Source organism: Bacidia gigantensis (assembly GCF_019456465.1).
Source record: "Bacidia gigantensis strain McMullin 20006 chromosome Unknown contig_295, whole genome shotgun sequence".
Taxonomy (NCBI): domain Eukaryota; kingdom Fungi; phylum Ascomycota; class Lecanoromycetes; order Lecanorales; family Ramalinaceae; genus Bacidia; species Bacidia gigantensis.
In genome coordinates, this window is record NW_025408608.1 from 1,448,315 (window position 1) to 1,466,675 (window position 18,361).

Here is an 18,361-nt window from a genome sequence, read left to right on the forward strand (position 1 = left end):
ACTAAGAAGACTAGAGGGACTAGAGTAGGCCTAATGAGGGAGCTAACATGACCACTCTGACCTGCAGCAGCTGAGTGGCCCCCGGGCTCGATCCGCGACAGGGGTTCTAGGCTTCTATCGGGGCCAGATACAGCTTCTGGCTGGTGTCCACCGCGTTCTCTACCCTTACTGGAGAGAGTCTCAAGCGCGTCGGCGGCTTCCTGAGGATTTGCTGCTGACTGCGGCGACTGACCGCGGAGTCAAGGGAGCCCGGCCTGACCCAGCCTGCCCGAGGGTGCCTGCGTTTTGTGGGGGGTGACTGCCGAGTGCTAATTATATCTATATCTATCTGAAGTCTGCTAATGATTATTGCGCTGTCTGAAGACTATGGACACACCAAGAACAATCATTATTGTATGAATCATTTTCACCTGGAGATCAATGGCCCACATTATAACTTAGGGCTGATGGGCCAAGAGTTGTAGCTGCAAGATTGACATGCGACTGCATGCCCGTGGCCCAGCAAGTCCTTCAACATTAACCCTGCGCATGCGAGACTCGACCTACATATGGCCGTACTGAGCAGCCTGTTTGACAGGGTGGGTTATTACGATACACGAAGTCGTTAGCCTCTTAGATCAAGAGGTACCTGAAGGATTATATCTCTTTTGCCGCTCGGCAATCAAGCGTTGCCGATCTCCTTCTAGTAGACTTCTGCAGTGCCAAATCATGTCCAGCACTTCCGCATGCTCTGTGAATTGCTGAATGCAAGCCGAGCCGAAGCTGCTCGCAACCAGTCGAGATCTGACAGCACAAGCAAATTACCCACCCCCGGTGTGGGGCCATCGGAAGTGAAACGGCAAGTATTGCCTCTCCATTTCTGTAATTTCGCGAAAAAGACCATCCACCCATGTTCATTGATGAGAGTCTGGACACGGTTCTGGATTGCTGAAAGCTGTGATCTATATCCGGTTTTCAATGCGGCAAGAGGTTGTATCTCATTCCTCATAGAGCTGTGATTGATCAATGTCATTTTGGTTGCGTTTGGTTGAATGGTCACCCCACGAAAGGGGACGCATCCGCGCCAAGGAGAAGCCTTGACCAAAGGCCTTTGCAGCTTTTTCGACCTCAATGCATGCTTTCATGTAAACTCTTCTATCCACAATCGTCGAGAACGTAGTTAAGCTGTACATGCCTGATCTTTATTCGAGGGCGAGCTGCATGAGCGCCTCAAGTTGGGTGGATAGTGTGCCATTGCCTGCGGTCATCATGGCGCGATTTCGGTGCCGGCTGCCCTCGCAACTTAGGCTACATTCCAAGCAAATAGTCTGACGTGCGTTCACATCGATGGTCTTCGATTGCAGGGAAAATTAAAACCAGTATGAAACGATCAAGGACAAGGATTTTCGAAGATTCTGTTTTGGTATTTGGCGCGGTAGTTACCGGGTTGCCTGAATCGGAAGTCAGTAACATGCCTGCTACAGAGTACAACAGTCTCTTGAGTGAAGGAGAACGTCATGTCAGAAGTCCGTTGAGATCACTATACAGATGAATCTGTATTAAATCAAGAGGTACCAGAAATATGTGTTGTTAAGTATCATCATGTAAAGGTTGAGACGAACGTGTGGGATTTGTGTATGGATATACTTACAATGTCGATCTAATAGACATCATGAATCTGCGGACATCCTTTCATGTATAGATGCCCTCTGTACCAAATGACTAGCATCAGTGAGCTGACAGTGTACCTAAAATTGCCAGCTCCTAGAAATGCTGCAGTCTCTAGCGCTTCCGAGAGTTCGCTTAATTTTAGCGGCACCTTTCTGATCTTGGCGCCCACCATTTCCCCGTGCTTGAGCAAGAAGGCTCACGACCTTCGTAGATAACGCCGTCATTCACAATGGGTCGTCTACATAGCAACGGCAAAGGCATATCAGCCAGTGCTATCCCATACTCGCGCACACCTCCGACATGGCTCAAAACAACACCGGATCAAGTGGTTGAACAGATATGCAAGCTTGCTAAGAAGGGCGCAACGCCATCGCAGATAGGCGTGGTACTTCGAGATTCGCATGGCATCGCACAGGTCAAGGTTGTTACTGGTATGTAGAATCTTCTCTGGGGAAGTTTTTTAAATGTTGTTGCGTCTGACATGTCTGGGTAGGTAATAAGATTCTACGAATTCTGAAGTCGAATGGTACGGCACCTTCACATTGAAGAGGTCTCAAAGAGATATCCTGGGCTTTATGCCCTGAGAGAGACGCATCTAAGCCTCTGTTTGGTCAATGACTGACGGAGTGATGTCGCATGCTAGGCCTTGCACCAGAAATACCTGAGGATCTCTATATGCTCATCAAAAAGGTGATACATGTTTCTACATCGAAAATGACTTTGTGGTCATCGAAGCTGATCAATGTTGAAGGCTGTTGCCGTCCGCAAGCATCTTGACCGCAACCGCAAGGACAAGGATTCGAAGTTTCGCCTCATTCTCATTGAATCGCGCATTCATCGTCTGTCAAGGTACTACAAGAGCGTAGGCGTGCTACCACCAACATGGCGGTACGAGAGCGCAACAGCGAGCACTTTGGTAGCATAGGAGGGTCAAAAATAGGACGACTGGCGTGAGGATGTAGAGGGAAAGTCGAGGGTTTAGCGAGCAGCATTCTTCGATCGCCTGGTAGCATGACGTAAAGCTAGTCAGGACAATTCTCTCAATAGAGTAGCATTCTCAAAATACTGCCTGGGTGTATGAACGCCATTGCTATGCCAAACGCGCATCAGATATTTGCATATGACAGTCATGTATTCGGCTTGTTCTCTTGCTCTGCGCTCTTCTGCAAGAGAAACTCGCCCAATACCTGTAGAGGCTTCTCTGGCCTAGTGAATTCGAATGTCAGCGGAGGCTCTGGTTCATTAGAATGGTACTCGACTCACTGTTCTGCCGCCAATCTCTTCATACCCTCAAGCAACGCTCCGGTCACCTTCTCATTCAGATATCGACGTGCCGGAGCTCCATGCGCCGCAGCTTTTGCAGGCATCGTCGCACTAGTCTCCGTAGTGCCATTAACTGCTCGATTTGGGGTTGCTGTGCGCGGTGCTTGAATGCTTGGAGGAGGTGGTGCCTGCTGCTGCTGCTGCTGTATCTGAGCTGGAATGTAGGGTGGCAGAGGCTTTAGAAGACGGTAAATAAGTAGATGATTTCAGATATCAAGTGGACCATAGGACTGACCGTAGCTTCGGGCATAGGAGGGTCGACCACCATGGCCGTAGGAGCTTGGGGAGCAGGAGGTATTTGAGGCTCGCCGCTGCTCTCATTTGGTGTGATAGGTTGGTTTGAGACAACAGCATCCATTTGCATTGGATATTGTGCTTGATCGGCCATGCCGAGACAGTAAATCGACAGCAATTGCAATGAAAAACCGGAGTGGGGAGGGTTTTTAATTGATAGCACGTGATACTGAGTTTCACTCGCGTCCGAGATGAAGGGACGCGCTTGATTGGTTGACGACAAGCTGAATCAAATCTCTTCACTTAGACAAACCCGTCTTTTCATTACATACATATGGCTTTGCGAGATCAAAAACTAACATCACACAATCAGATGGTTGGACAGCGCATAAGACATCCACCTTCAACCAAGTTTGACGAAGATTTTCCAGCTCCTGCTGCTAAGCGGCTCAAAAGATTGGACAGCATTGATGCCTCTAATAATGCAGAGAGCGAATCTGAGGCGCCTCCAAGCCCGAATGCCCACCGTAGAGAGATCGCTGATTCTGACGCCGATTCAGATGAGGAGAGTGAGTTCTCCGAAGCACCTAGAAAGACCGACCTAGAGACCGCTCTTCCTCCGGTCAAGACAGACAAAGAAGCAATTCAAGAATATGAGGCTACCCGGGCTGCTGAGACAGCAGATCTCGGTCTACAAGGCCGACTAGGCCAGCGGAAATGGATACAAGGGAAGAGCTCGATTTATGTCGACGCTTTCAATTTGACGTTGGAGACGGTTCTCGAGGATGAAAGCCACCTGTTCGATGAAGCGGAGATGGCTATGTTCGAAAATTGGCGGAACTTGAGCTATGAAGGGCAGTACCTGTAGGTCTATGTCATGCATAATATACCAATTTGAACCACTGCCAACAACTTGTAAGCTACGTTCGACTTTTTCTTCGCAAGACCGCTGCCTGGCACCGCATCAATCGGCTTGGCTATTACAGTGACATTGCGGACATGTCCAAAGCTGTACAAGAGCTGCTCGAATCTAGGATGTTGCCTGCCGTCGACGCTCGAGCGCAGACGAATCCTGCCGAGTCTGAACCTCCAAAGGACACCGTGCTGAAAGATTGTTTTTCCTTTGCTGATGCGTCTGAGTCAAATATCAACACACTTGAAGAGGCATCGTCTTTACTCTTGCTTGATGAGCTTAAAGTCATCGCAAAGGAAGCGAAAGTCCAAGGTAAGAACAAAGCAGATCTATTGAAGGCTTTCCGAAGAATGAGCGGTCGCCAGAGCGGTCTTGGATGGAATAGCCTAAAGAGATCTGACACTGAGGAAAGCATCAAATCAGAGCCGAGTGTTCTGGCGGGTACTAAAGCTGGTGAGACGGAGGACTATGAGAACGGGAATATCAACATTGCAAATCGAGATTCCCACTTTGTCACAAAAATCTTAGCGAGCACTGGACCATGCATTCGCCTTTCCTCTGCGCCTTTCAAGCTTTTCGAACGTGTCCATCTTGTCTACTATCGGTCTACGGAATGGTCGGAAAAGTCGCTTACAACAATCATCCTAGCCCGAATATCCCGCCGCAACTTCCCAGACTACATCGTTTCCAGATCCATTAACATCTTTCCCACCCGCTCCGATCTTCTAGAGTTCGAAGCCTCAATTCGTACGCAATTTCGGATTGACTTCATCCTTGAATTCAATGGAACCGTTCGGAAGGAAGGCCTCCAATCAGTCAAGGACGTCTTCGAAGAAGTCTATCCCCGCTGGAAGATCATCCTCGCGGAGGAACAGCGTAAAGAGGACCGCGTGTATGAAAGCGGAGAAGGGGCCTACCTACGCCGCTTTTCCCCAGCCTGGGTGTACACTCGTATCGTCCACAAAGGCGCTTACGTTCTCGGCCGCTTCAAGGAACACGAGCGCGAACACCGTCTGCTCACAGAGCTTCTCGATCAGCGTCTTTTCCATGCGGCGAGAAGGGGAGCGTGGTACCAGCGAAAAGCGTTACTGGAGGAGCATTACATGCATGCCCTACAGCCGCTCCCAGGTCTCACAGACGAAGGACAGAAGAAGCACTGGAAAAACATTGCACTGCAGACGTGTGATGATGGACTGCAGGATTCTGACTGCCATCTCATCTACCACCATGACCTGCAAAAGCGTATCACGAAGCTAGAGAAAGCTCTCAAGATTCCGAAACGTGAGCATCATGATTTCGGCCACGTGAGACTGGCGAAACCGTTTGAGCGAATGGTTCATGGTATTCGTATTGAGAGGGAGCAGACGCTGTTAAGGGGTACCAATGGCGCTAGACGGGCGAGCACGGACGGCAATGGAGCTAGCAACAGGGGTGCCAAAACAATATGGCTTGATGAACGCGAAGGTGGAGGCGAGTGCTCGGTAGAGGCTATGTGTCTCTCATGGTACCGCGATCAGGGCTGGAAGGGCTACCATTGCGAAGGTGGGATCGTGCGCACATTATTCGGATATCTATTTTGTGATGTGCTGTTCACTTACATCCCAAATGTCTTCCAGACGCCATATCAAACGTGCCCGCTAGATCTTCATACGGATGCATTCTACCCCTCTCGAATATCGGAGATCAACCATCGGCTTGTGGAAATTGCAAATGGTGATGCAGAGAGAATCTTGAGAGAGGTATACAATGCTCATTCTGAAAAGCAGACGTGTGTCGTGGGTTTACGGTGGGACTATGAATTTGAGGATTTGTTAGAGATTGTAAGATGTTTCAGGGGAGAAGCGTTGGCGACGCTATGTAAAATCATGGCGCAAGAATATCAGCAACGCGGGGGTGGAATTCCGGATTTGTTTCTCTGGAGAAAGCTTGACGCGGCGGAGAAGGGGGTGATTGAGGAGCAAGGGGAGGTCATGTTTGCGGAAGTGAAGAGCGAGAACGATCGCTTAAGTGATACGCAAAGGCTTTGGATACACGTTTTGACTGGTGCTGGAATACGAGTCGAGTTGTGTGCTGCTGTTGCGGTGGAGGTGAGGGCTGTCCGATGAAGACGAATGCCGTATCAGTGGATAATCAGAGAATGACACTAAGATCTTTCCATTTATTAGCGACATCGTCGGCATGAGTGAAATGAGTGACGTCCAAAAAGATAAAATATGAATACATAGCGTCGGTAAAAAATTAGAGTTTATATGTTGTTGCTTTTTGCATGACATCAAAGAGCTCAGTGTTAAAAATGACTCGTCATCCGCTGGACTAAACTGAATTGGAATAGGAGGGAATATTGCTTACTTGTTCCTAAATAGGGATCGCTCAAGGGAAGGTCAGATGAAGCTTGTATGTCAGATCAATGACTCGTGGACTGGGAGTAGTAGTATTGGCAGGGTTTGATCTTCTGGTTTGATTTTGCTAGATATCCTAGTCGAAAAGACCACCGAATCCTGGAGAACATTAGCGTCGAATTTTGCGATGCAGCCACATAGCACAGTACCTCCTTCGTCACTCGATTCAGCCTCTGATTCTTCCTTCTTTTCCTCCTCTTTGGGCTTGTCCTCTGTCTCCGCGGCAGCCGTTGGCGCAGCCGCTGCATAAGCATCCGGGTTGGCGATGCGATCTTTCAATTCATCAATGCCGTCCCAGCTATAGTCCGTCTCAACTGCGACGGCCAAGACTTTCTTGTAGCCATTGACTAGTGAATGCATGATCGAAGGTAGCGTGGGATAGTTTGCTGCGAGTGAGATGGTAGTGATGGTCGCGATGGCTGAAGAAAACGCTTTCATAAGTTGCTCATCCGTAATATCGAGCACAGATGGGGCGAAGGTTTGTCCCCCATCGTATACCTGCGCGATACTCATGCCATATGTGAATGGAGATATGTTCAACATATTCAGCAAAGTTGCCTCGGAGGCACCAACTTTCGAACCAGCTTCGACGAGCTTCAAATCTGTAGTGATTTCGATGGTACCACGAGCGATCTTTGTGGGGACACCAAGCGCCTGAAAGAAGGAGGTCTTGCCTGGCTCCATGCCTGTATTACCTGCCGGTACAAAGACATCCAGGGGCGCTACAGCACCTGCTCTAGCTGGAGCCGCAACTTTCTCGGAAAGTATTAGGTCACGAGCCTGGTTGAGATCAGAATTTGTGAATATGAAGCCGACATTGCCTAGTAGCCTTTGTAAGAAGAGTGGAAGACTGTTCTCTACAAATAATTTTACCTTTGACGTGGGGTAGCAATCGTTCGTACTCCGGGAAATCACTTATGAATCCTTTGATGGCACGACGAACCTATTTGGCTTAAGCGTTTGATTTCGCTTGTGACGTTATATTGCGACTTCTCCTAGCTCACCATAGTATTCTTGCCCATCAATATCACACCCTTGACGTCACCGGTGCCTCTCATACTCTTTCGAATCTTGTGCATTTGCTGAGAGCTGACGTTATCGACTGTAACGATGAAGATTGACTTGTATTCCTCGAGCAGTGTCTTGAGCTTGTCGAAGTAAGCCGCCTTGTTTGCTGTTCTGCCTGAAGTGAGAGTCAGCGATGATTTATTAGGGCGATTGAGCAATAAGACGAACCCCCCATCTCTGTTTGCAAGTACAGAGAGGTGCCTACGTTTAAGGGCAACGATTGTCAAAGATGCTGATGAGTGACTCGGCAGCAAGGGCTTAGATATTGAAATGCGTGCGGGATCGCTTGCGCTTAGCGCGCTTAAATCCTCGATCTTCAGGTCTCATATTTTCGAGAGACCTTGCCAGTGCTCACGATGGGTCCTGAATTGGTCCAGCTTTCAATGAGGATGGCAAAGGCTTACTACTCATGATGCCGCATCCGCTCCAGTGCCTATCTAAATGTAATCAATCTATCAACAAACAATTCATAGTTGCCGCCTCAGGACCATTGCTACATGTGATCGATGCTATTGACGGCAGACGACTTTCCATATGGCCATCTGTTGGATCAAACAGCATTCTTTCGAAAGTATTCGTTGATGATGCAGATCATGTAGATTCTGCGGAGTCCATTAAGCAAGAGGATGGTTTTCCTTCCACCAAAAATTGAAGCTGTCTTCAGAAGTGTCTGAGAGCAGCTCGGCCGAGATATTGATCGAGAAGCCAGAGCCTTCACAAGCTCCTAATCCCCCAATCTTGAGGCTTGCTTCGACTAGTGACGGTGCATATGTGATCGCAATAACAGGCGAAGATAAATGTATTCGTGTGCTGAAATTAGCTGAGAATGGCACATTGGAACTTTTCAGCGAGAGGTCAGCTCCTTTGATTCAGAGTTTGATTTATTGACTTATCCTGGTGCTTAGGATGATGCCAAAAAGACCCTGTGCGGTGGCCCTGACACGAAATGAGTGTACTCTTCTGTGCGCTGACAAGTTTGGTGATGTCTACGCAATGCCGCTTTTAGGCAAGGCTTTTGAGGCTCCCATCCATCTTGAAGATAATGATGGGGTTTTACTTCCAAAAAATATAGATGACAAATCGCAGCCGTTCGCTCCTTCTGCGAATTCTTCGACTGTGCATACGAAACGCAACTTAGAGTCTCTCCGCCAGCAACAGAGAGTAACGAATAGGAAGCTCCAGAAGAAGACAACATCATTCGAGCACCAGCTTGCTCTTGGACATGTGTCTTTGCTTACCGACTTAGCATGTGCATCTTTGCAGTCCTCTAATGGGGTCTTACGAAATTATATACTGACTTCTGATCGCGATGAGCACATTCGAATTTCACGGGGGTTACCCCAAGCGCACATTATTGAAGGCTATTGCCTTGGTCATACCCATTTTGTCAGTAGAATGTGTTTGATTCCTCAAAAGCCGAGGATGCTCTTGTCTGGTGGTGGTGATGATTTTCTGATCTTGTGGGACTGGCCTTCTGGACAAATCTTTCAGCGCATTGACATTCGGGGTTACGTCGAGCAGCTCAAGGGGCCAGACCTGAACTCTGCAACAGATCAACAGATGGGATCATCTCGGCTGCAAATTGATACGGACGAAGGCGATAGTAATATAGCAATTAGCAGCATCACATTTCTGGAGTACGATGGTAACAATAAGTCCCCGTTCTGTGGCGAATTCTTTGTCACTGCTGAAGGGTATGTTGACTTCATCACCTGGTAACATTCAAGCTCAGGAGTTTCTAGGTTTCCAGCCATATTTCATTTTCGCATGAACGCTGCTGAGACCATAGAGTACTGGACAACACATCGAACAGAAGGAAACGTGATTAGTACCGTGGCTTTGCCAAACTCTGAAGGCCTTCTGTTCTCTATCGACTCGCTTCACATTCCATTTTCTACTACCATCGTGTCAGATAGATCTGACCAGAATTTACAAGCTTACACGGGTATTGTGTGGTCGTCACTCAGCTCTTCGCCACCTCAGAAAGCTTTGAATACTGCTCAGAAGCTCAGATTATCGTTAGATGCGTGCGCTTCAGAGCATGATCTTGTAGAGCAAAAAAATGTAGCCAAGGGCAAATCCCTACAAGAGCTTTTATATGGGTTGGAAGGTCTGAGGAAGCGAGGATCTGATGATTTGCATCAATCAGAAAGTAAATACAATTTGGGATTAGATCGGATATCAACCTCAATCAGTGACTTTCACACGCTTGGCAAGACATAACAAAAAGATTCCTCCGCCCCTCCTCACCTGGACGTCTTAATAGCGTGCCCGCTTTAGCAAACGTCGAGGTGAGCAGGGGATGACGCGACACCCTAGCAAAGTGATGAGCACATCCTCACTGATTTGCAGTCGACAGCCTCGACAAGTTCAGCTCCGAAGCCAACATTTCGAAGACTTTTATCCGATTTATCTTGCTGCCAATTCTGTAAAACGATACTACGCCCATCTAAGACAATATGCTACAAATATTGAACTTTACGAAAGGCAAATACCTGCAGACTGCACTATTTGTCACCCCTCTGACAATCCTTGCTGCATGAAGCACGCATCTCAACCTGACGTTGATCTTTGATGGCTTTGAGATCGTATTGCTCTTCACTACTGTATTACTGCTAAGACGGCTCATTATAGACGGCATATAAAGCTGGTAAGGGCACCTCTTGCATTCTAATCCGGGATTTGAATACTGACTCAGCATTGCTAATTAGGATACAAGACGTGCTAATGATGGCTGATTGGGAACTTATCGCCTTCGCTGCTTTCTATGCTAAAAGATGAAGAACCTCGCACTTACCATGAAAGGCACCTCTTTCAAGAACGCGTAATTGCCTATTGACAGACTTTGGAATTTATCTATCAGCGCTACAAGTACAAGGTAAACAACACCAGACGAGTTCATCGAAGAATCAGCTACTGCACGACTAAGCACGAAGACCGCAGGCACCACTCTAGCGTGATTCCAAGTGTGGCAGGTGCATAAGCTAGGGTGGGGTACCTTCATCCACAGCCTTGCGACTCTGTATCTGTGCCCTCTGGACTGGCGCTGTTTCCCTTGACTGTACTTTTCGCGCAGACATGTGGAAGTCTCCGTAAATAAAAAAGATTTTGAGACACTTGTAATATCATAATAAAGCGTTGTCCAGACTGTGATGCTTCGGCAATAAAGTTGCTTTTATGGCTGACCCGTTATCGATCACGTCAGGCCTCATCGCCATTCTCCAGCTGACGAAGACCGTCGTGAAATATCTTAGGGACGTCAGCGACGCAACTAGCCAGAAAAATGTCTTGCTCCTTGAATTGAGTAGTACTAAAGGAATCCTAGAGACGCTGAACGACCTGAGCAAAAGTGCCGGAGATGATAAGTCCTTGCTTTCGTCTTTTAGACTATTGCAAGAGCCTCTGAGGAATTATGAAGCTCTACTCACGCGTCTGGACGCTGCACTGGCACCAGCGCATGGGCTCAAAAAAGTAGGGAAGGCTTTCAAATGGCCATTCGATAAAGCTGGTGTGCAGGATATCTTGGCCTCCATTGAGAGGTACAAAGCTTTGTTTGGTCTCGCTCTCCAAGCTGACAATATAGCTTTGTCTAAAGCGGTGAAACATGAATTGGGGGAATTGAGAAACCGGCAGAAGGACGACGAGATGCGGGAGATCATCCAATGGCTTTCACCGCTGAACTTTGCGACAAGACATCAGGACATCTTTTCGAAGCATCAAGAAGGCACCGGGCAATGGTTCCTGGACGACGACAAGTTCGTGCAATGGAAAACTGGAAACTCGAGATTGATCTGGTGTCCTGGCGTCCCCGGCGCAGGCAAAACCGTTCTCTCTTCCATTGTCGTGGATTATCTGATGAATTCCTTCGAAGATGACGACATAGCTGTAGTAGGAATCTACTGCGATTTCAAGGAGTTCAATCAACAATCGACCTCCAAATACCTTGCCAGCCTTTTACAACAAATGATCATTCAACATGGCTCCATCCCAGACCAGATCAAGGACACCTATGTTGCACACAGCAAAAAGAAGACTACTCCAGCGTTCCCAGAGTACCTGGATCTATTGAAAGGACAGATGCAGGGATTTACACGAGTTTATATCGTCATCGACGCTTTGGATGAATGTACGGAAGCCAACGGCGTTCGAGAAGAGCTCTTAGAGGGAATATTGCAAATGCCCACCTTCACAAGTATTATGATCACATCCCGGTATATACCAGTGGTCGAAGATTCTCTTCAGGCTGCCCTTCGGCTAGATATCAGCGCTCGTGACGATGATATCCATCTCCACGTCCGAAGCCGACTAGCAAGGGAGAAAACTTGGGCGCGTAGAATCAGGCTAGATTCTGTGTTACAGACGAAGATAGCGAAGAGTATCGTTGAAAGAGCCAGTGGAATGTACGGGCCCCTTTTCGTTGGCTCATCAACAATTCTATGCATTTGCGACCTAATTTTTAGACTGCACCTGATAGCCAGCTTCTGCTTATGTTTCTCCTTGATATCGAGTGATTCTTACTCTAGAATCATCTGTATTTGTCTCGAGTAATCCCAGCTGATCAAGGTCATGTAGGTTTCTGCTCGCTCAGCTCCACATAAGTTCCATTGTCAGGAAGCATAGCAAGAAAGATGTCGAAAACGCTCTGAGAGAATTGCCTGAAGGGTTGTCGACCACTTATGATCAGATCCTACAGCGCATAGATGATCAAGGTGAAGAAGACGCGGTGCTGGCGCGAGAGGTCTTGTCATGGCTGACCTTCGCACTACGGCCGCTTAAAGTCACAGTTTTACAGCAAGCATTGGCCATCAAGCCTCAAGGCCAAAGCTTTGACGAAGACGCCTTGATTCATGACGAGACGATTCTAGCAGTGTGTGCAGGTATTGTAGTCATTGACGAAGAAAGCAGCGTCATCCACTTCGTTCATTATACAACGCAAGAATATTTCATTAAAACCCGCAGATCAGCGTTTCCTACGAGTCCTCTAAATATTCTCACTACTTGCTTGACCTTCCTCCTCTTTGATCAGTCTACGAAGGAAGACATGATGGATTTGTACATCTACGTTGCCGATAATTGGGGTCATCACGTTCGTGAAAGTCCCGAAACCCCTCAAGTGGTCGACAAAATCATCGCTTTTCTTACAGATGAGGCTAGGGTCAAACAGGGCTCATACCCTTTTCACTCTATGAAAAACCTGCACCTAGCTGCGAGATTCGATCTTGCTATGACGATGGGTCGATTGCTCGAACTCGACTCCGCAGATATCAATATTCAGGATGAAAACGGCAGGACCCCTCTGTATTATGCAGCTGGCGCAGACAAAGGCTTTGTCGTCAATTTGCTCCTCACGAGATCCGATGTCCAGATTGACCTGGCAAGCTATTACGATGGCCCACCACTGCATCATGCCATCGAAGCAAAACAGGAAGATATAGCTAGGGTGCTCCTAGAGCGTGGAGTTAATCCAGAATCTAAGGACACGCAGGGACTACGCCCTATTCACAAAGCTATTATGTTTGATCCGCCTGCCACAGTCAAGATTTTGCTGGACAGAAAGATTGACGTGACAGCAATGACAAATACTGGGCATACGCCATTGGAGATGGCTATGCCACGCGACAGCCTACAGAAAGAAAAGGCTGCGAAAAGCCTATGGCGTGATCCAGAAGTGACGGCGTCGACCCGTGAATACACGCCGTGCCTAGAACTTCTGCTGAATTCTTTGACCGAGTCAGAGATCAACCGTGGAGATATGTTGTTCGAAGCAACAAAAGACGGGAGACCTGACATAGCTCTAATCCTTCTCAACAAGGGCGCACAGCCTTCATTGAAAAGCAAGGTGTACAATCAGAGGATTCCACTGCATTGGGCTGCTGAGAAGAACTTCTACCAGATTTCCGAGCTCTTGATCCAGCATGGAAGCGACGTGGACAGCCAAGACAAACGGGGTTTCACGCCAATGCACTATGCTGCATCTGCCGGACACGAAGAGATCGTCAAGCTGCTTCTGCCACAAATGACCAGCCTGGACATCAAAGCTAACCACGGAATTACGCCCCACCAATGCGCCCAAATGCAAGGACATCAGAGAATCACAAATATGCTCCTAGAGGCTGGCGCCAGCGACACACTCATCCCAGAGTCCGTGTTGTCAGACACATACAGCATCAGGCGCCGGCACAAGGACAACCTTGCCACCCGGCTCTCTGGCAAGAATGCCACATCCGATGCATCTGCCGGAGAATACAAGAAGTATGCGGAGCGGCTCATCCTCGCATCAGCCCAAGGCGATATGGAAGGCGTCCTCCTCTGCCTCAATAAAGGCGTCAGCGTGGCCGAGCGTGATCATGTGCATCACAAGACAGCCCTGCACTGGGCCTGCGAGAACGACCACGTCGATATCGCACAGGTGCTCCTTGAAAAGGGCAGTAGCCTTGCAAGCCAGGACCAATATGGTGAGACGCCCTTACATTATGCAGCCGATAGTGGGTGCACTGAGATTGTAGATATCTTGCTGCAACGTGGCTCCGATATGAGTGTGAAGGATGATAGGGAGAGAACTGCGCTGAGGTGTGCGAGGGATGGGTATCATGTTGATACCGTGAAGGTGATGGTTAGGGGGTGGGATGGACAGAGGGAAGAGACGGAAGAAATGGATAAGCAGGGGAAAAGCCTGGCGCACTGGGCTGCTGAGATTGGGGATCAAGAGCTTTGGGAGAAGCTGAAGGGATTGCAGTTGAGTGATGATGCGATGGCGGAGGATGAGCGTGGGTGGAAGCCTGAGCAGTATGCACTCAGGAGTGGTGTTTTAGACGGTGTTTAGCAGGACAAGACCCTCATATTAAATACATTGGCGAGGCGTTGAGGACGCTGAGATTGCTCGACGGCATCACGGCTGGGTAGCTGGTAAGGTATTGAGGATGAACATTGAGTGGCTGGATTATATGTAGGATATGGACAATGTATGTATATACAAAATCAATAACGGCAGCATGGCTCGGTCTCAACCTTTCCACAAGTTTCTTCTGGGCATGAGGAAGGCTTATGATCCCATTGTTGCCACCAACAGCTTCACAGGAGTTACAAAAGTTATGATTGCTCCTGCTTATCGAATATGCAAACGTCGCCTGTTATAAAGGAGTGCGTGGGCAGCACCGCGTAGAAGCCTAGATCAGGCTGATGGTCAATCTATGCATAGAATCTCGACCAGCTCAGCCTTGTCGGGTTCGATTTCCCCTCTTTTGAGATACTATTGCCTTGCGACTCCTGCAAGATTCACGATTGCCCACAGAGTCAATCCTGCTCTGATTTCCGGCGCGTGCTGGCCGCTCCATAATCTTGTGAATGGACGAAGACGACTACCATGAATGGCAGTCCGGTTACGACGAACTCCAAGGAGAATGGGACGATAGCTGGTCTGACAAGCAAAAGCGTGATCACCTCGAGAATTTGAAATTATACAATGACCAGTAAGAATGGCTCCTCCTCCTCTGCCCGACCTTTTTTCGCCCTCATCAATTCCATGCGACAGTTTTGCTGGTAACAAGGCACGGAGAACTCGAAGGTCGCGAGCGAGCCCGTGAAGAATAGGGTGATGATGGCGACGAGGGACACGATGAGCGGATTGAGAAGCTGAGAGATCGTGGGCAGCTGTTGGATCATGGGATTGCACGTGTAGAAGGTCGTTATGAGTGTGAAACGCGACGTATGCAAGACGTAGAGGATGATGATGATGATGATGATGATGAGGGAGCAGAAGACGCTGTGGGATCTTCAAGGGATAATGAGGGCGATGAACATGAAGAGAGGGTTAGAGAGGAAGAAGAAGACAGCGATATGGATATCGAACCCGATTCTGACTGAGCTGGATGGGGTAGTCTCTGCCGTTGGAAATGCAGTGAATCAATGCTTTCTTTGACAATACCTCATACTTATTTGCCCAGATTGCAGGTTTGACCGTGAAAAGTTTGCTAGATCTCAGACTCATCCTTTTGATCAGAGAATGAGTGACTTAATAAGTCCATACGGTAATCTTTTGAGCCATGATCAAGAGCTGTATTACTTGTCTCAATTTTGCACTGGTCGAGTTCTTTGAATGCTGGCATCTCTTTCTGGACTCCGTGAGATTCTTATCACCAGCCCCACTTTGCCAGCTGGCTTACCTGGTCTCAGCAAGTCGATAAAGCAAGATCAACATTCAAAGTCGCGGGTAGGTGGATGCCTTCATATGATGTTCAGCCTCAGGCTATCTTACATATTCGGCAGGCTTCACGTTGCTGCGATACTCTTCTGCAGGTAGACTGCACCAATATCCACGTATACCTAGGAAAGTCTCACGGCGAAGGCTTGTCACTTCGGTCTTACCGCACGTGAGATACTATCATGGCCAGCTTCACTGACAGCCGTGCCAATAGCATCTGAACGATTTCCTCATTGTCTCTTACCTCTGCAGCCACAATGGGCGTGCTACTTTACCGGCATTGATTCTTGGCATGCGGGTCAATAACTTCTCTTGACAGCAGCATACTGACCGTCGGTGCACGCCCACAGCGTATCGCGAAGAAAGGGGCATTCGACCATGAGGGTTTCGAAACTTGACATCGATGTGACCCTTCCCAAGCAGCCTTTCAGGTATTGTTACGTGGACGATGCATTCTACACTTTGCCTAAAACGAGTCCGTTAACTCCGGCGCATTTTGTCGTCTTGGCATCAATTGTCTCCAATACAGACCCCCTGCTAGGGGCCCTTTTTAGTGTTGTTGATGTGAGTCCCCGCAGGGGGTCTGCACCGGAAAGTCCAGGTTCCCAGTATTTTTGACTCTGAGAGCCTCTTAGCGTTGAAGATTCTTTGAACTTCAACCTTTCAGAAAAAATTATTACTTTCTTCCTACAACTAAACGGCTACGACTCGGGGTGAGATCTTTTGATTCTCTATATAAATTACTTAAGGAGAAAAAATTTCTCTGAAATTTCAGAAAGTTCCAATTGTAAAGCAAATTTTTTTTTTTTTCAATACAAAATTTTTAAATCAACAATAACTTTTGAAGCTTTCAATTTTTTTCAAATCTTAAAAAACTCGGCGCGAGATCATAATATGTTATATCCTAAACATATATATATATATAGATTTATATGTGAAAGTGGTTGGGAACCAACTTCAAACGAAACCGATGGGACACGAAGCTGAAAATCTTAAAAACACGACTTTCCGGAGCAGGCGTGCTCAAAGAAAAGGCCGCGAAGCGACTAAGCCTTTTCTGGCCTAGCTTGCTAGGCTAGCACGCCTTAGGAGGCAAGGCATCAATCACGATCCGCCTGTGCTTCAAGCCTCTAAACTCATCATGCCTAACTTCCCACCGCTGAAGAATGATCTAATCTTTCGAACTATTCGAGGTACGGATTTGGAAATGCGATCTGTCTGCGCCACTGCTCACACAATGAGCAGGCGAACGCGTGGAACGCCCTCCGATATGGGTCATGCGCCAGGGTACATATCATATTGCCATCCCGGATAAACCGTACTATAAGCTCTCTGACACTGCCTAGCTGGCCGATATCTCCCTGAATATCATGTTGCGAAAGGAAAACACGATTTCTTTGAATGCTGCCGCAGTCCTGAGATTGCTTCAACACTGACTCTCCAACCCATTGACCGCTATGCGGGTCTCATCGACGCCGCCATTATATTCTCTGACATTCTTGTAATACCGCAAGCGATGGGTATGACGGTCGAAATGGTAGACGGGAAAGGTCCCCACTTTCCAAACCCTCTCAGGAACCCAAAGGATGGACAGTATGAGAAGCTCGTGGCAGGCGAAGTGGATGTGGGGCGAGAGCTCAGCTACGTCTACGACGCCATTACGCTTACGAGGAAAAAGCTAGACGGACGAGTACCTTTGTTTGGGTTCTGCGGTGCACCGTGGACGCTCTTATGCTACATGGTTGAGGGAGGAGGGACGAAGTTGTTCAAAGAGAGCAAGACCTGGCTGTATAAATATTCGGAGGAGAGTAAGAGGCTATTAAGGAAGATCTCCGAGCTTTGTACCGAGTATCTCGCGCTGCAGATTGAAGCGGGCGCTCAGATCGTGCAGGTCTTCGATTCTTGGGCTGGGGAATTAACACCATCTGCTTTCAGAGATTTTGCATTGCCGGAGCTGAAATACATATCTGCACATCTGCCAGTGAGGTTGAGGAAGATGGGGCTAGATCTTGTACCGATGGTTGTGTTTGCGAAGGGCGCATGGTACGCGCTCGAAGAGTTGTGCGATTCTGGTTATCAGGTTGTCAGCCTGGATTGGCTGCATGATCCTGGTGATGCGGCAAGTATTGCGAGGGGAGCACCGGAAGGGAGAGTATGCCTGCAAGGAAACATGGACCCTGGTGTGCTATATGGAGGGCGTGAAGCCATCACGAAGGCGGTGGAGATGATGTTCGAAGGATTTTGGGGAGACGGCGAGAGGAGAGGATGGACTGCCAACTTGGGACATGGTACCTCTATGTTGGACTTGAGGAGAGTGATGAGCTAAACTTTCACAGGAGTCACCCCATTCGTGAATCCGGAAGACCTCAAGTTCTACTTCACGGAAATACATCGAGTCGCAAAAGAGAAAGTGGCGGCGACGTGAAAGCAAAAATGACTCATAGACAGATTATCTGGCTCCATTTTCGCTGTATATATCACAAGAATAACATTTGATTGAATAAAGATTGACTGCATCTGGCACTTGGGGCACGCACACATCTGCCCCACCAATCCTCAAATATCAAGACCAAG

The 18,361-nt window shown here is 48.1% G+C and overlaps 8 protein-coding genes across 8 annotated transcripts; 6 read left to right on the forward strand and 2 right to left on the reverse strand.

Moving 5' to 3' along the window:
• Positions 1-1,879: 1,879 nt before the first annotated feature.
• RPS13 (ribosomal 40S subunit protein S13) lies at positions 1,880-2,575 on the forward strand (the record flags this gene model as incomplete). Its single annotated transcript, XM_044816961.1, has 4 exons — positions 1,880-2,081; positions 2,144-2,176; positions 2,294-2,340; positions 2,402-2,575. 4 exons carry the CDS (start codon positions 1,880-1,882, stop codon positions 2,573-2,575), a joined length of 456 nt encoding a protein of 151 aa, XP_044666326.1.
• A 202-nt stretch (positions 2,576-2,777) lies between these two features.
• KY384_008473 (uncharacterized protein) lies at positions 2,778-3,361 on the reverse strand (the record flags this gene model as incomplete). Its single annotated transcript, XM_044816962.1, has 3 exons — positions 2,778-2,884; positions 2,939-3,149; positions 3,209-3,361. 3 exons carry the CDS (start codon positions 3,359-3,361, stop codon positions 2,778-2,780), a joined length of 471 nt encoding a protein of 156 aa, XP_044666327.1.
• Positions 3,362-3,541: 180 nt separating this feature from the next.
• On the forward strand, positions 3,542-6,225 carry KY384_008474 (uncharacterized protein; the record flags this gene model as incomplete). The annotated part of the gene is made up of 2 exons (XM_044816963.1): positions 3,542-4,071; positions 4,128-6,225. The coding sequence occupies 2 exons, from the start codon at positions 3,542-3,544 to the stop codon at positions 6,223-6,225; spliced, it is 2,628 nt and encodes an 875-aa protein (XP_044666328.1).
• A 294-nt stretch (positions 6,226-6,519) lies between these two features.
• 60S (60s acidic ribosomal protein P2) lies at positions 6,520-7,762 on the reverse strand (the record flags this gene model as incomplete). The annotated part of the gene is made up of 4 exons (XM_044816964.1): positions 6,520-7,340; positions 7,393-7,462; positions 7,524-7,702; positions 7,756-7,762. The coding sequence occupies 4 exons, from the start codon at positions 7,760-7,762 to the stop codon at positions 6,520-6,522; spliced, it is 1,077 nt and encodes a 358-aa protein (XP_044666329.1).
• A 331-nt stretch (positions 7,763-8,093) lies between these two features.
• Positions 8,094-9,810, forward strand: KY384_008476 (uncharacterized protein; the record flags this gene model as incomplete). Its single annotated transcript, XM_044816965.1, has 4 exons — positions 8,094-8,182; positions 8,268-8,441; positions 8,493-9,281; positions 9,330-9,810. The coding sequence occupies 4 exons, from the start codon at positions 8,094-8,096 to the stop codon at positions 9,808-9,810; spliced, it is 1,533 nt and encodes a 510-aa protein (XP_044666330.1).
• Positions 9,811-10,764: 954 nt separating this feature from the next.
• KY384_008477 (uncharacterized protein) lies at positions 10,765-14,410 on the forward strand (the record flags this gene model as incomplete). Its single annotated transcript, XM_044816966.1, has 2 exons — positions 10,765-11,987; positions 12,160-14,410. The coding sequence occupies 2 exons, from the start codon at positions 10,765-10,767 to the stop codon at positions 14,408-14,410; spliced, it is 3,474 nt and encodes a 1,157-aa protein (XP_044666331.1).
• A 540-nt stretch (positions 14,411-14,950) lies between these two features.
• Positions 14,951-15,450, forward strand: KY384_008478 (uncharacterized protein; the record flags this gene model as incomplete). Its single annotated transcript, XM_044816967.1, has 2 exons — positions 14,951-15,019; positions 15,178-15,450. 2 exons carry the CDS (start codon positions 14,951-14,953, stop codon positions 15,448-15,450), a joined length of 342 nt encoding a protein of 113 aa, XP_044666332.1.
• A 1,478-nt stretch (positions 15,451-16,928) lies between these two features.
• Positions 16,929-18,212, forward strand: KY384_008479 (uncharacterized protein; the record flags this gene model as incomplete). The annotated part of the gene is made up of 4 exons (XM_044816968.1): positions 16,929-16,980; positions 17,033-17,074; positions 17,134-18,075; positions 18,124-18,212. 4 exons carry the CDS (start codon positions 16,929-16,931, stop codon positions 18,210-18,212), a joined length of 1,125 nt encoding a protein of 374 aa, XP_044666333.1.
• Positions 18,213-18,361: the final 149 nt, after the last annotated feature.